The 14,569-nt window shown below is 48.8% G+C and overlaps 1 protein-coding gene across 1 annotated transcript in view; it reads right to left on the reverse strand.

Moving 5' to 3' along the window:
- Positions 1-14,569, reverse strand: part of FBRSL1 (fibrosin like 1) — a gene marked incomplete at both ends in the record, with an annotated part of 418,053 nt that overhangs the window by 39,661 nt on the left and 363,823 nt on the right. Inside the window, one exon of the mRNA XM_079544068.1 lies at positions 8,416-8,461. Coding sequence (XP_079400194.1) covers positions 8,416-8,461 — 46 coding nt within the window. The remainder of the gene's footprint in view (positions 1-8,415; positions 8,462-14,569) is intronic.

Raw genomic sequence — 14,569 nt, forward strand, 5'->3', positions numbered from 1 at the left:
ATTTCAGTGAAAACAAAATTGCAGGGATCACATTCAAAGAGGGGAAAAGGCAAAATAAAACAAAGCAGAACAAAAAACCCCCAAGACTCCCATTTTAAGAGAAACTCTGATAGGACCCACTGGGAAGACCCTCCCAAACCATAACACGCCCTCTGTTTGCTTAGCATGAACGCCCTGCGAGGCCAAGGAGAGCCCAGCAGCAGCATGAGCAGCTCGGCAAGGAGCGGCTCTACACGGGGCACGGGGGCAGCATGTTCAGAACAGGCTGCAGGAAATGATGCAGAAAGGTGTTTGCAGCTGTCCTTTCGGTGGAGGAAATGCATGCAGCAGGCAGGGCCTGAGTCACGATCCCAGACCCAGTCCATTAAAAGCATTATGCCCAGAGTTTGTCTGCTGCTCCGCTGAGATGCACAAAACAATCGGCTCTACTTTGATCATTAGGCTGGTCAGTACAGAACGTAATGGAAGAATTCTTGTTGTCTTCGTGTTTCTAGCACAATTTTTAAGACTGATTCAATAATAAAAGCAATGATAATGTTCATTGTTGTATAAACATTCAATGCTAAGGTTGTTAGATTTCTTTCCCAGCCATTATGCCCACACCAGCTCAGGCTGTGCCTGCAGGGCTGGCATTGGGAGCCCCTCACTGTGCCATGCAGGACAGCCACGTGCAGGGGCTGTGCAGCTCTTTGGAAGCTCTCTCAACATATTTATCACCGATAAATACAGAAATACAGAACAAACTGAGCCAACACCAGCAGCAGATGCAGGTTCATAGACGTCTGCTTGTTACCAAAATCCACTGCAGCTGAGACTTACATAGTCTCTGTTATGCAAAACAGGAGAGGGAGTGGAATAGAGGGAAACTGGCAATTACCTAATTTTATTTCCCTCCTTGCCCATTTGCTTTTCATCAGGTTGCTCTGTGCTTGAATATGAGAGGTGCTTGTGAGCGCTGAGTTAAGCACAAAGCCAGCTTGGTACTTTCTTTTCACTGGGAGGAAGTCTACATGTGCTTTTCTGGTTGCAGAAGGCAAGTACAGCTAGCACATTATTTTATGTTATTCTGCAAGTGCCCCGTGCTGCCTGGGAAGCAGCAACAGCCGGGCTGCACCGTCCCCCATTTCCAAGCTGTAGTTCTGAACGTGACACAGCTCCCAGCCCAGCACTGTGACCCACAGCGGGGAGATGCACACACCCATCTGCAGCCTTCTCTCTCACCTTCTAACAACCCATTTCTTGCTGAAATCACCCAGCCCCAGTGGGCTGCCTGCTAAAGAACTCTCCTTGCTGGCAGCCTGTGTGCTGTCAGGCTTTGCTGCTCACCTTGCTAACACCTTCCAACCACGTACCCGCAACAGGGCAAGAAGTTAACATCCATTTCATTGGAGGGAAATCTGCAAGTATGACTACTCCCTCAGGGAAAGCCTGTAAGAATTTATTAGTGATGAAACCAATATGTTTCTTCAGCAACGTAATAGGGCCCCATATAAATTACTTCAATATCTTTTACAATTTAATGGCAAATGAGAACCCTTCCATAGGCGTTTTGAACTGTCCGACACAATCCTATAGCAGAGATGTAATTCTACAATAAATTTTGCTGGATAGTTAAAAATTTATATATATATATATATATAAAGACTTTTAATTTCCTATTACCTGCAAGAGTTTGCTATCCATTCAAATCAAATAAATGAAGTAAAGCACTGCAGTCACTTGTCTGTCCCAGCAGTTTACAAGGAAATATTTACTGTTTGGAAACAAGCCACTCCAGAACAAGAATCCTTTTCAAAAGCACAGAGAGGCAAACACCAACAGCACGCCAAGCACGGTGCTCCTGCCCTGCACACCCGGAGCCAGGGGAAGTGAATGGGGTCAGCGCGGCCCCGCGGGGAGCAGCAGGCAGCCACGGCAGTCCTGGAGCTCCCCGCTCACAGCCCCGCCGCCAGCCAGGATGAGCGGCGCATCAGGCTCACGCCACGCGTTTCGTTTGCTGAGGAACTGAAGCTTTACGGACTCTTACATGAATAAAACATGTCCCCGAGGCGTTTTAAAGCCAGAACAGAGGAGAAGCGGTGGTTTGAGGGACCGACGGCTGCGCGGGGGCTGCAGCTGCTGCTGTGCCATGGCCGCCCGCCCGCGGCACCGGCTGCAGGCCGCCTCGGCCCCGCTCCGCAGGAAGCAGATAAGCCAACTATAAACAGGGAGTGCAAAATACGGTATCTTGCAAACGTCCTTTAGGAGTCTGGCTAATGTAAACTCCTGCGCACATTTGGACGGAATTCTTTTCTCTTTCTGGTTTGCAGTTTGACGGCCCTTTTATCTCCTTTCACATGAACTGAGGAAAGCTAAAATTGGCCTCCTCAATCAATACGAGTTTGAGCTGGCGCGCTCAGGATACACACTATTTTGCTTTTATAGTTTATTTTAAATAAAAAGTATAATTAAAGAAAATAAACCGCTCACTTCATAACATTTACACAACGAAGACTTTATTTATTTTATTTACGTTTCGGTGGGCAAGGCACAGCATGCAGTTGGCTTTCTGCGCTACTTAACAAAGCCGCATTTGAAATTTAAAATCTTAAAGGAAATGAACAAATTCTGTGGAGGAAAGGCAGTTAAGCAGAGCCTTCTTACATTACCCTCGGTAATCGCGCATGCATGTGCTCCTGCGTGCCTCTCCCTGCTCCAAAAACATACCCACGGCTTGGATGCTTTAAATCAAAAAGCAATTTCAGTCTGTAATACGCAAATAAATAATTAAACACGCTTTATCTCCTACAGTATTGCCTCTATTCATTCTAATCCCACTGACGGGAATGCAGCAACATACCCCACATCCTTAAAATAACAAAACAAAACACAAGACACCAAACAGAAGGCCTGGAAATGTTTATAATTCAACTTTTCAACTCTCTTGGCTGCAGCCTGAAGCTACAAAGCAAGCTCTATGCTGGCTCACTTGAGGGAGACGCACCGGGAGATAGCTGTGCAAACTGCACAGCAAATGGCGCAAGCCAAAGCCGCCCGCCGGCACGAGGCCATTCTAACTCTGCAGGCGTACGGCACTCAGCTCCAAGTCAATAAATTATCCACTTCTGCATTCTGAATGGTACGAAGTCAGTTGGACAGTGTGGTTGTGGTGAATGGCCTCTCCCACTTCCCCACTGGATGTGTTTTCCAGAAGGCCGCTATGGTGGCTGTGTCCTGAATTACCATGAAATGCATGTAGCGCATCGGCGCGACATGGATGCCAGTGCGTATTGCCACCCCCAAAGAGAAGGCTGAGAGCTTTCCAGAGCCTGCAAGATGACAAAACTGCAAGAAGACAAAATGACTGCGCTCACTGCAGTTCCCTGCACTTGCTTTTATTCCGAGAGGTGCCTCACTGGCTGTGACTTGTGTGATCTTGGTTATGCATGCTGGTAGAAAATCAAAATCCTCCTCTTTCACTGGCCACTGTGTAATTATACATCTGCATATGCAGAACAGCCAGACAGCTAATATACTCATGCAAGCAGTGACAAAATTAGATGGATCTTTTCAAAACAATGCTGGGATGGCCTCACATGCTGGATTTCATAGTGCTTCATGGTATCCAGCACTGCCAACCCCGAGAATTCACAAATCACAAGCCATCTTTAAAATGAGGTTAAGAACAAGGTATTTGGGCTTCTATTCAACTACCTGCTGGCTGGGAAGCACAGAAGAACCACAGTTCCAAGCTTTCCTCTGTGGCCAGGAAGACTAAAATCTCACTTAAAAATGAAATTAAAGCTTCAATTCTCATACAGTCCTCTGAGGGCTTGGGTTTCATGAAAAACATCGAACATTGTACAGTTGTGCTAAAACCACAGGAGATGCAACATAGGGAGTAGAGCAGCTGCAGAACATCCTGAGAACTGTATCAATCACAGCAATGTGGTTGCTATCTACGTAGATGCATTGCTTTATTTATTATTACAGATGCTGCTGTGCAAGTTTTTGCATGCCTGTAATTATGGAGGACTGTTGTCCCAAGATTTCAGCTGCAAATTATCATCCCCCTCAAGTTCACACAATGGCCAGCAAACAGGCTGGTGACCTCATCCAAATGTAACCAAAACCTGGAGATAAAGCTGAGGTCAAGGGACTGAAGACACCGCTGCTTTTCCTGCATTTCAAACCCTGCGTGGACCCCACGCAGCAAACTAGAAAAATGATATCACTGCTGACCTCCGTTCACGTCTAACAGAGCTCAGTGCCTGACGGGGTGTTTGCTCTGCACCTGCGCAGACCTTTGCACTGCAAAGCTTGGCATCAAGCGGCACAGCAAGCAGGGGAGGCTCTGCTCTCAGCTGCCTGCCAGCACCGCGCCACCAGGAAGCTGCACTGCCACAAACCCACGCCCAGCACCTTGTTCTCAGCTCAGCTGCGTTCAGGTTTCCTGCTTTGCTGGCTGTCACAGGTTCCTTGGCAGCGGACCGCCTGCCCTGCCCTTGCCCTGCCTTCCCCTCTCACCCCAGCTCGCTGTAACAACCATCGGTTTTACAGCATGTCCTACACTGGAGGTTTTGTGTTCTCATCTTTTAAAATGATTTAGTGTGACAGTTCAGTACTGAATTTAAAAAAAGGAAAAGAAAAAAAAAAAAGGGAAGAGAGAGAGAAGAGAGAAAAAGGAGAGACAGTCCCCTTAAGGCAACAGGATTATGGAGCAGTGATCTCAGAGGAACAAGGGTTCCTCTCTGGTTCAGATGCGCTTGTCAGGGCTCGGTGTTGTCTCTGAACAAGAAATCTCTCTTGCTGGCCCAAGGCACACTTTTGTGGTCAAGAGGACAGAAAATAAAAGAAGGGAACTTCAAAGGCCCATAAGCTGCACTGGCCCGCTGGGGCGGGTGGCTGCGGCACATCCCATGGCTGACAATTACGACCCGCGCGCCGGGAAGGCTTGCCTCCCTCTTGTCAGAGGGATGAGACACAGACTGTGAGCTTTAGAGCTTTGAGGATATGTACAGTTCATGATGAAAGATAGCACTTCAAAGCCCTCTGCCTCGAAACCAGGGAGCAGTGAGTGGAGGGTAAGCAATCTTTTTGTCCTGGGGGGCAGCATGTGGGGGAAGGATAAGACTTATTTTCACTGCCATTTATTACTGCCATGAAAGAGAAGCCTCGTGCTGTTTATGGAATCTCTCATTAAACAGATCTCTAGATAAAATGCTTGATAAACATTCATTAGCTGGGTCTCCCAGCACACTTGGCTGACGAGCCCTGGTCTCTGTCTCACACAGGGGGAAGCAAGGCACGGAGCTTGGCAAGCACCCCAGTGCAGGGCACCTCCAATGACACTCGTGAGGTCAATCCAAATGCAGGAGCACAGCCCCAAGATCCACAGAACACAGCCTAACCCCAGCACACACACCACCACCACCAGGGCAGGCAGGCTGGCCTTCCCACAGCCGAGTCCCCCACCAACCCTGGGCGCTCTCTTCTGCCCACAGATGCATAGGGAGATGGCTGGGCTTGGCCTATGCTCCCACCTCCCTGTGCTGTGCCTGCCCTAAGAGAAGGCAAATGTCTGCCTGGCAGATTCCTGTGAGAAAGGAGCCTGTAAGAGAGCAAACAGACCTTTATTATTTGTTAATTGATTCATGCACCCAGAGGAGGTTCACACCTGGCCCTGGGCAGCGCAACTGCCCACCACAATGAGCACTCAACAACTGCTGTCCTACGGCAGGCACAAAGCCATTGGCACAGCAGGCTGGGGATCCTCTGCTTTTGTTCTGAGTTGCTGCTTCCTCCTGCGGGGCGCTTTGACTCCTGAGCCCCAGGAGCTCAGCCCACGTCCACTGCAGGTCTGTGGCCAAGGGCCGAGAGCAGCATTCCCAGCGAGCGCCAGGCGCTGCTCCTCTGCAGAGCCGCCACATGTGGTCAAAGGTGACATTTTACAGCTGTTCCAGCCTCCAACAGGTGAGAACTATCTATCTTAGCACTTAATTGCATTGCTAAGCCGCTGATAAGCTAGGACAGCATAAAGCAAATAAGCTAGGTCAAACACATCCCTGGGGAAAGCCTGTGGAGAACAGGGAGAGCTGCGCCAGATGACAAGTCTGCCTCGCCGTGCCACAGAGCATGCCTGCCTCTAACTGACAACTGCCCTGCTGCGGCTGTGCTGGGTGCAGTCTCTACAGAAAGCCCCAAATAATTTACATCAGTGCGCCATACAAGCGCCCTTGGGAGCCAAGCAGTGTGTGCCCGCAACGACTGGGAGTTCCGGCCCCGCCGCCATGGCTCCAATGCGTGCCTGAAGTCAATGCTGTTATCTTGCAAAAGGAATTCCAGTGAAACGCTTTGAAAATCGCTTTCTCCTGGCCATATGGCATCGCCAAGCCCGGCCCTGTCAGCACAGTGTGCATTTGCATGTGTGAGAGACAAGTTCTGGCTCCTGCGTCGCAGAGTGACAACAGGGCGAGGGTAGAATTTAGCACTGTTTGAGTTTCTGCACAAAATCTCGACGAGACAAATTAATCTCACCTCTCAGCAGGAGCGGAGGCAGCGCCTGACGGAACCTGCCTGCAGCACAGCCCGTGCCTCTCAGCAAGGTCTGCCAGCACTGCTGAGCGCAAGGACAAGACCAAGGCAAAAATTACCATCCAAACCCAACACTGCACCATCTACTTCCACAGCAAACCAAACGTGAACAGCCGTCAGCTGCAGCGATATAAACAGCAGTGAAAAGACTTCAAGACAGCAAATTCACAGCATTCACACATTTAACTTCCCGACGGAGAGGTATTTTGAAAACTCGTGTTGCTGAGCTGCTCTGTGATGCGAAGGGGTGGGGGATCTTGGGCTTCAACACGAGGAGGAGCCAACAAAGCTGCTCACACTTCAACACAAGCCTCTGCGGCAGATCTCTGTGCCACGCGTTTATTCAGGATGGCAGGAGTTTTGTTTTGCTGAGGCAGTACCGTATGGGCAATCTGGCTTGCCTTATCAGCGAGCCAAGGCCGACAGAAGATAAATGCTCTTCCCCATTTGTTTAAATTCTCTCCTTCCCCCACATCAAGCCACATACTTTCATAAAAATATCTGCAAATGTAATAACACAATAGTCTTGTCATCAGTTTCCACATTGGAATTGATAATTTGCAAAGCCTGGAAAGAAAGAGAATTCCTAATACTTAGCACTGCTGAAGATCCCAGCTATAACCTGGGCCTGTATCCAGGTGATGCAGCACACACCACAACGCCTGTGCATGGCCAGCACCCACTCCTACACAACTGCAAACGACTCCTTTTTCTTGGCCCTCTTGTAGTAACGCAAGAAGGTTATTTCACCACTTTTTATTAATGTGTTGATCTCCCCCCTTCAGGGTATTTGTACGTCCCTCCTACTTTTTATGCTGCAGCTCAATGCTGGCAATGTTGCAGAACAGCTGCATGCCCTGCCAGTTCATTCGGAGCCATATCACAGAATCACAGCACGGTTTGGGTTGGAAGGGACCTTAAAGCCCACCCAGTGCCACCCCTGTGCCATGGGCTGTGTTCCCCCCCAGCTAAGGCTGCCCAGGGCACAGCCACGGCCGTGGGCTCCTCCAGGGATGGGGCACCACAGCTCTGGGCAGCGCTGGGGCCTCACTGTTCTCCGAGTACAAAACCTTGCATGACACACTGGAACCATTCCCACCACAGTGCTTTTAATCATATTCCACACTTTGTCCTTCAAGCTGCTTCTTCAGGATTTTTACCAACAGTCTCCAGCTAAGCGAGCCTGTCCCTACCAACAGCAGGAACTGGAGAAGCCCCACTTCACAGCTGCACTGAGCCCTCGAAGGACAACCTGGCGTATTTAGAAATATGTCACTGTCACTCCCAGTGTGAATCCTAACTGGCCCAGTCTCTTAGCAACACCCAGTGTGTACCACAGGTAACTTGCAATTAATAGTAATAGCTGGAGCTGAAACCCTGTGACACACCAAGTACCTTCCACCGCATTTTGGAGAGCTGAGACAGACATAAATGCTCTGTACACATAGGCAGGAGGCGGATGGGCAAGGCCTTCTGAGAATAATACTTAGATATGAAACAAACAATGAAATATTTCTCTGTTTGGAAGAAATGAAGATTTGACTGTATTGGAGGGAACCAGCTATACCAAGGGCTGACCTCTCCTTTGCCAGTAATTCCTCTCTGTAAGACAGGTGCTGTGGCTCTGACTTGCAGGGAAGAGGTCTCATCCCGCATTGAGACAACACAGCTCTTCATTTTAACTTAACACAAACCTACAAGGCTGATCTTTATGACGGTGGACGTGGCAAAAGTATAGGTGCTGGAAAAACAAATATTCTGCCATTTGCATGATGCTCACTACGGCCTCACACACAAATCACTGGCTGTAAGGTCAAGAAAGAATTTCTCCAAATCACTTACCTTTATTTGCTGCAGGGGAGAACAGCTTCTCAGAGCCTACAGAAGCCTGAAAAGGAAAGAGAAAGAGAGGGTGAGTAATACTCAAGGAGAATTTAGGAAGGCTTGCTCACAAAAACACAGCTGATAAAACAAGTCTGTTATCTGTAGACCTGCAATTACATGCTGCACCTGGAGGGTGCAATGTTGTGCCATTAAAGAACAAGCGTGCATCCTAAAAAGATGAAAGCAAAGCATGTGGAAGCACTGTCCTGATCTCACCCAGCTATATCCTCCTGCCTCGTTTATTTAGGCAGCCATGCAATGCACAGCTATTTTATCCAATTCTTCATATAAAAACAAAACCAGTGAAACTGCTTTCAAGCTGAAGAAAAAAACCAAACATTTCCAAGCCTATCTCACTGAAAATAAGCTCATTTCTTGCTGAACACGTAAAATGCAATTGGTGTATTGAAAACACAAGTTGCAAATGAAGACATCCATATGAAAGAGGGTGTTGTACAACATTACACCAAATGATAGGTCCATGCTGCTTTGCACTTAGTTGGATACGAAATAAAACGACTTCCTCTTGGAAGAAGCCCATCTCCTTGCAAACTGGGTTGCACTATGCTGTCTGAACTCCACGGCTGTGCATTCGCACTCCTCACAGCTCTGGGAAATAGTTAAAGAAATCCAATTAACCTAAACCTTGTAAACAGCCTCATGATAATCAGGGTCACCGGGTTACAGACAAGATGATAATGGCAGACAGGAAAAAAAGTCCATTCATTGTAAATAAAGCTTTTATGAGTTAATTTGATGGCTTTCCCCACCCCCACCTCCCACATTCAAACAGCCAACCTACTGCAGCACAAGCTCTTCCTCCTCGCTATCTGATAAACCAGCAAGCAGCCTCTACGGAATGAAAGCTGGTCTGAGAGCAGGGAGCACCATCAACGTTACCACCATCTATGAGACAGCTAGCATTACCGCCAGCATTTTGGCACTCAGTGCTGCACAAATAACATGGGCTGAGGTGCAGAGCAAAAGGGCAAAAGATACCAAACGTAAAAGACAGCTTTCTCCCTTGGCTCTGCTTTACAAAAAACGAATTAATTCAACACGTGGCTGAACTTAATTGATTTTATTTTTGATTTCACTGATTTCACTGTAAGGTGCCTTGGAAGAACCACAAGAGAAAGAGCACTGTGAATTGTACGTTGCTATATATTTTAACATGACTCCAGAGGAAAAAAAAAACAACAAGCAGTAAAATGCAAAATCTGCATCAGATACAGACAGGAGCAAGGAAGGGTGATCTATTAATGTGACTTCAGTGGAAATCGGCACTGCAAGCACTGAATGTCTTACTGGATGCGAATGTATAAAGAAAGAGAAATCTACACAAAAAACACATTGATGCTGAGGCGCATAAGAAAGAAATTCTCCATCATGTCCAGGACAAAGCTGCGTGTGGGGCTGTGACATGTATGGCTGCCACTCAGCTCTGCAGAAGGAGCCTAAAACGCCAGGGAAAGCAACTAGCTGCAGCACGCCGTCAGTGCACTGACCAAACAGAAGACAAACCAGGATTCAATGGGGCTTTGTCTAGGCTGGGTTGCAAAGAAAGTGTAACGGCATCACGCAGCAGCAAGAGCAGTGCACAAAACGACAGCCAGCTCTGAATTTACAACCTATTGTTCACATTTTTCACATCCAATCAGCACTGTGTCACGATGGATCCCAAAGAGATCTGTGGGCTCTGGGAACACGGGCTGGGGACACCGGGTGATGCTAACGCTAAGGCAGGCTCTGCTGGAGCCCTTGGTGAGCAGCAGGACATGTGGCAGGTGGATAAAGCAGGCTACCCAGCTCACAGGCAGTGCAACATGGCACCCAGGGTGCAGCTGAGACCACTGCTGTGTAACCAAGAGGAGCACTTCTCATTGCTTCGGGTCCGAATGATAGGAAAACAGTGTTCAAGGAAGTCGAGCAAGAAAAATCGCTTTTAAGAGAAAGTAAAACACATGGATTATTGCTCAGTCTGCTGATAGCAAAACCGCACATGTGGCACCGCCCTCAGCAATCACAGCCAACATTTACAGAGCACAGTTTTCGACATCACAGCCTCGGTTTGCAGACACAAACTTTCACACCTAGAGTTTACAGTAACTTTTGCTCTCGTTTCTGGTGATTTCCAGCTCCAGATCTGAACCATTTTTGGCATAAGCACTGTGCTGGAACAGTGAACGCCTGTGCTATAGCATATTCTGCGAGCTGCAGTAAAGGCAGAAGGGGAGCTGGGGGAGGAAGAGCCTGAATACATCATTCAATTTCATCAGTCACCCTTTAAAGAAAGCATACAATAAAACCTATGTGTCTGAGGGAGCCCACTAATGAGTGAAAAAATCCAGCAAACCAACGCATCTGCTAGAACAAGTCCCCTCCCAAGTTTTTCTGCTGTTTCAAGCAAATCATTTGCATATGATTAAGCAAGGATTAAAAAAAAAAATTAAAAGTGGAATTCTTCCCTTGTGAGCAAAGCCAGGCTCTGGGAGCCCTTTATGCGGACGGGTTCAAGCCATCCCAGGAAATCCCTCTTCTTTTTTGATTAGAGAGCGAAAGGAGGCATTTCCCCTTCCCTCTCGCTGGGAGCTTCCAGGAGCACAGCCCGCACCCCGCGGCTCTTTCTGCTGCTGCACGAGGCAAGGAGACGGCCGCAGCCCCAGGCGGGCAGACAAAAGACACCCCACGGCTCTCCAGTACATCTGCTCTTCGTCTCCATTCCCCATGGAGCTCTTCTGCTCTAACTGCATCACAGCCGAGCCCCAGACGGGCATATTCTAATAAAAGCTGCTGCTTGCGAAGTCCCACCCTCAATCACAGTACCGACCTTTGTATCGCGAGCATAAAGGCTGCAGGATGTGTCCCAGCAGACACGCACGCTGCCATTTCACAGACTGGCAGCTTCCGAGGCAGTCGCTGCTGCAACTTAGCAGCCAGCACCGTTCCCTCACCATTCCTCCCCTGGATCCCAGCAAACATAAGCACTGCTTCAGCGTAAGAAGCCTCACCCCGGCAGCGTTCCCTCAGACTGCAAGCTGCCAACCTCAGAGGACGCAGCACAGGCTCCTGGGCAGGCAGGCTGTGCAGCCACAGGCCTCATTCACCACGGCTCCTGCCTCCCCAGGGCAGCTGAAAGGTGCAAGAGCTCTTACAGATTAATCATTTAATGATTATGTAGAACAGAACAATATCATCTGACAGAGCTGGCATCACAAGCTATGTCAGGCCCTGCGGTAATTACTATTCTTCCCCTCTCTCCTTCTTTGTAGCCTATAAAATCGCTTGCAGGGAATAAACAGTTCCTTATCGCTGCGAGCAGAAGTGCCGCACATCCCCACGCAGCGCCCCGCAGCACGGAGCAGCAGATCCAACCTGATACCCCGCGCTCTGCTCACTCAACACTGCCAACACGGCCGCAGCTTGGGCTCACAAAGAGCGAAAGCATGTGCTGGTGGTCGGGACCCGGCACACAGCTCCTGTCAGGGCAAAAGCCAAGCATCCCTCCGAATCTGAGTGCAGTGTGGTAGGCAGAAGCAGAGCAGGCCGTAACACAGCTTACATGTCACTATCTTTTAGATAGTCAAGAGCTGGTCTCGAGTTGAGACTGTTTGCAAAATGCTACCGAACGGAGCAAGCACTGAAAAGCTCTCAAGAAACCTTTCTCCGGGAGATTTTCAAACCAGAAGTGCTGGATATGCTCAGAGAGACTCAGAATAAAGCACGGCCACTACTCGAGAATTCGGAACCAATTTTCATTCCTGCCTTTGATCTGTTCCCCTGCCTTTACATACCCCTCTGATGCCACTTGATTGCTTGTCTAGCGAGGCATTTCAGCATGTCAGTGTCCCAGCTGATTCTATGAACCCTTAACAGCAGAGCCCTTTGAGCAGCAACACCAGAACAGTAACTAACAGCGGAAGGTATCTGTTCAGTTTGTGATTCTCCTATAGGAAATAAAACTGGGTACATATGGAAGTGAAAGAGCAGCCTAGGAATCACACACACGCACAAAAACAAACTGAAATTCACCCTGAAGACCAAGAAAGTATTCAGCACATTCCAGGATCCAGAAGCAATGCAGCAACTTGTAAGTAACAGTGCCTGCTTTGTGAGGGCTGAGCTGGGACTTCTGGGAACCTATGGCCTTTTTCAAAAGCACTATTATTTTTGGAGGGAAATCCCAGTTCCACTGAGCAGACAAAAGAAAGGCGGATCTTCAAGTTGGTCGTTCCATGCACCACCTCAGGCAAAATGCTGAGGTATGTGAAGCACTTCTTGTGACACCTTCTAAGAAAATTCAGCTTTGGGGGACACGGCTGGCTGAGAGCAACCCAGCTGTGCTAGGGCACCAAGCAGAAGGGAGCTGGATACGTGCTGCACTACGAACCCACTTTTCAGCTCAATAGCAAATGGGCTCACCGGTCCCCTTCCCTCTGTGCAGGATTTACAGCCACTGCTCTGCAAAGGGACCGGTGCCCAGCAGCTGCCAGGGGCACCAACCTGGCAGGGACTGCCAGGCACACAGTGCTTCTGGAAACCCCCTTAGGTACTTGCACAGTGACCAAAGTGCCCAGAAAACCCTAGTTCCAGCTGGTTAGGAACACATCAATTATGGCTGTTGATTCCCAATGCAAATAAGGACTAAGGACTAAACAAGATGAATTCCAGATGGACCTCAAACTTTCCAGCAACATCCCTAAAACTTCGGCTGCGCTTTTCTCTACACTCCAACAGAATGCAGCGAAACGTGCAGGACAAACACCTCGACCAGGCAACCATGTGCTGAAACACCAATGCCTTAAGTGCTCCCAAACACTTCGGGATCAATTCTGATTCAAGACCATCTCTGGGAGGAGGCGGGTTTTCCGCATCTTGTGCAGAAGCTCGCTCTGCAGAGGGTCCATGAGAGAGAAAATGCTTCTGGGACCGCACTTTAGTCCAGAACATACCTGTTTGGGTTCCCACCTCGTACTGATTTAACACGTGCACATGCAGTGCTGTTCAGCCCTGGAAAGGGCCTTTCACAACACACACATCTCTCTCTTCATCACTTTTTCTTCTGTGAGCGCTGATTTCTTTCAGTGGTTTATATAACCATGCCTATTTTTTGCAACAGCCCCTTTGAGAAGCTAGCACAAGTCTGGGAATGGAGAATGAAATTAGGCCAGAGAGAGCCTGGAAGCAGAGATCAGAGGTCCCAATTCACTCTTGAATTGCACCAGATTCACACGATGGCAAGGTGGAAGCAGAGTGATGTAAAACACGTGCTGACTGGAAGGCACAGCAAGGAGATGCTGCACAGATGATGAGATTCAGCCAGTGCTGGGCAGCGAGCAGCCGAGCCCACTGCTGCTCTGCAGTGCTGTGCTGCACTTCTGCTCTGCACCCTCTCTTGCAGCAACACAGTGTGAAGTTGAAAACATCACCACTCTGAATCCAGAGCATTTGGAGATGGATCAAGCCAGTCTACATGAAGCAGCAAATGCAATTCTGAACACTGCTGTTCCGGTCTGTCCCTCCCTGCTCAGCGTGCTCCTTGCCGGGACAGAGGGGAGCCCACCAGTACCTGAATGCAGACACCTCGGGCACAGCCCACCAACTCCACTCCCCCACCTTTCCATCCACCCTGCAGCCCCGGGGGGACGGCTGCAGCCCAGAGCTTTCCCGCTCCTATTCCCTCCATTAGCCATGCTTTATGATTCACCTTCCTTTGAGCAGTCGCTGTCTCCCAAAGGAAAAGATCAAACTCCCTCTCCTTCCCAGCTCGGCTTCAATAAATAAATAAATACACGCACTGCAAAAAATCCTTGTGAGGGAGGAGAAAGAAAGGAAGCTGGGGAGTTCCTGGGCCTCACTGCAGCCAGTCCTACAGCTGCAGAAGGTCCCTCAGCTGTTTGCAGAGACACTGACCAGAAAAAGACATTTTCCAGCTGTCCCTCATTAATCCCAGACAAAAAACCCTCGCCTAACAGCATTGTGCCTGCATGGCCTAATTTAAATGAAGGTGTGCTCTATGCTTATCTCTATATCCTCCAACCACAGCTCCCAAACCGTGACCAAAACTTATCTTGATTTTACATTCCTGGCTATTTTCCTTCAAATCAGCACT

Source organism: Tetrao urogallus, assembly GCF_951394365.1.
Source record: "Tetrao urogallus genome assembly, chromosome: 17".
Lineage (NCBI taxonomy): Eukaryota > Metazoa > Chordata > Aves > Galliformes > Phasianidae > Tetrao > Tetrao urogallus.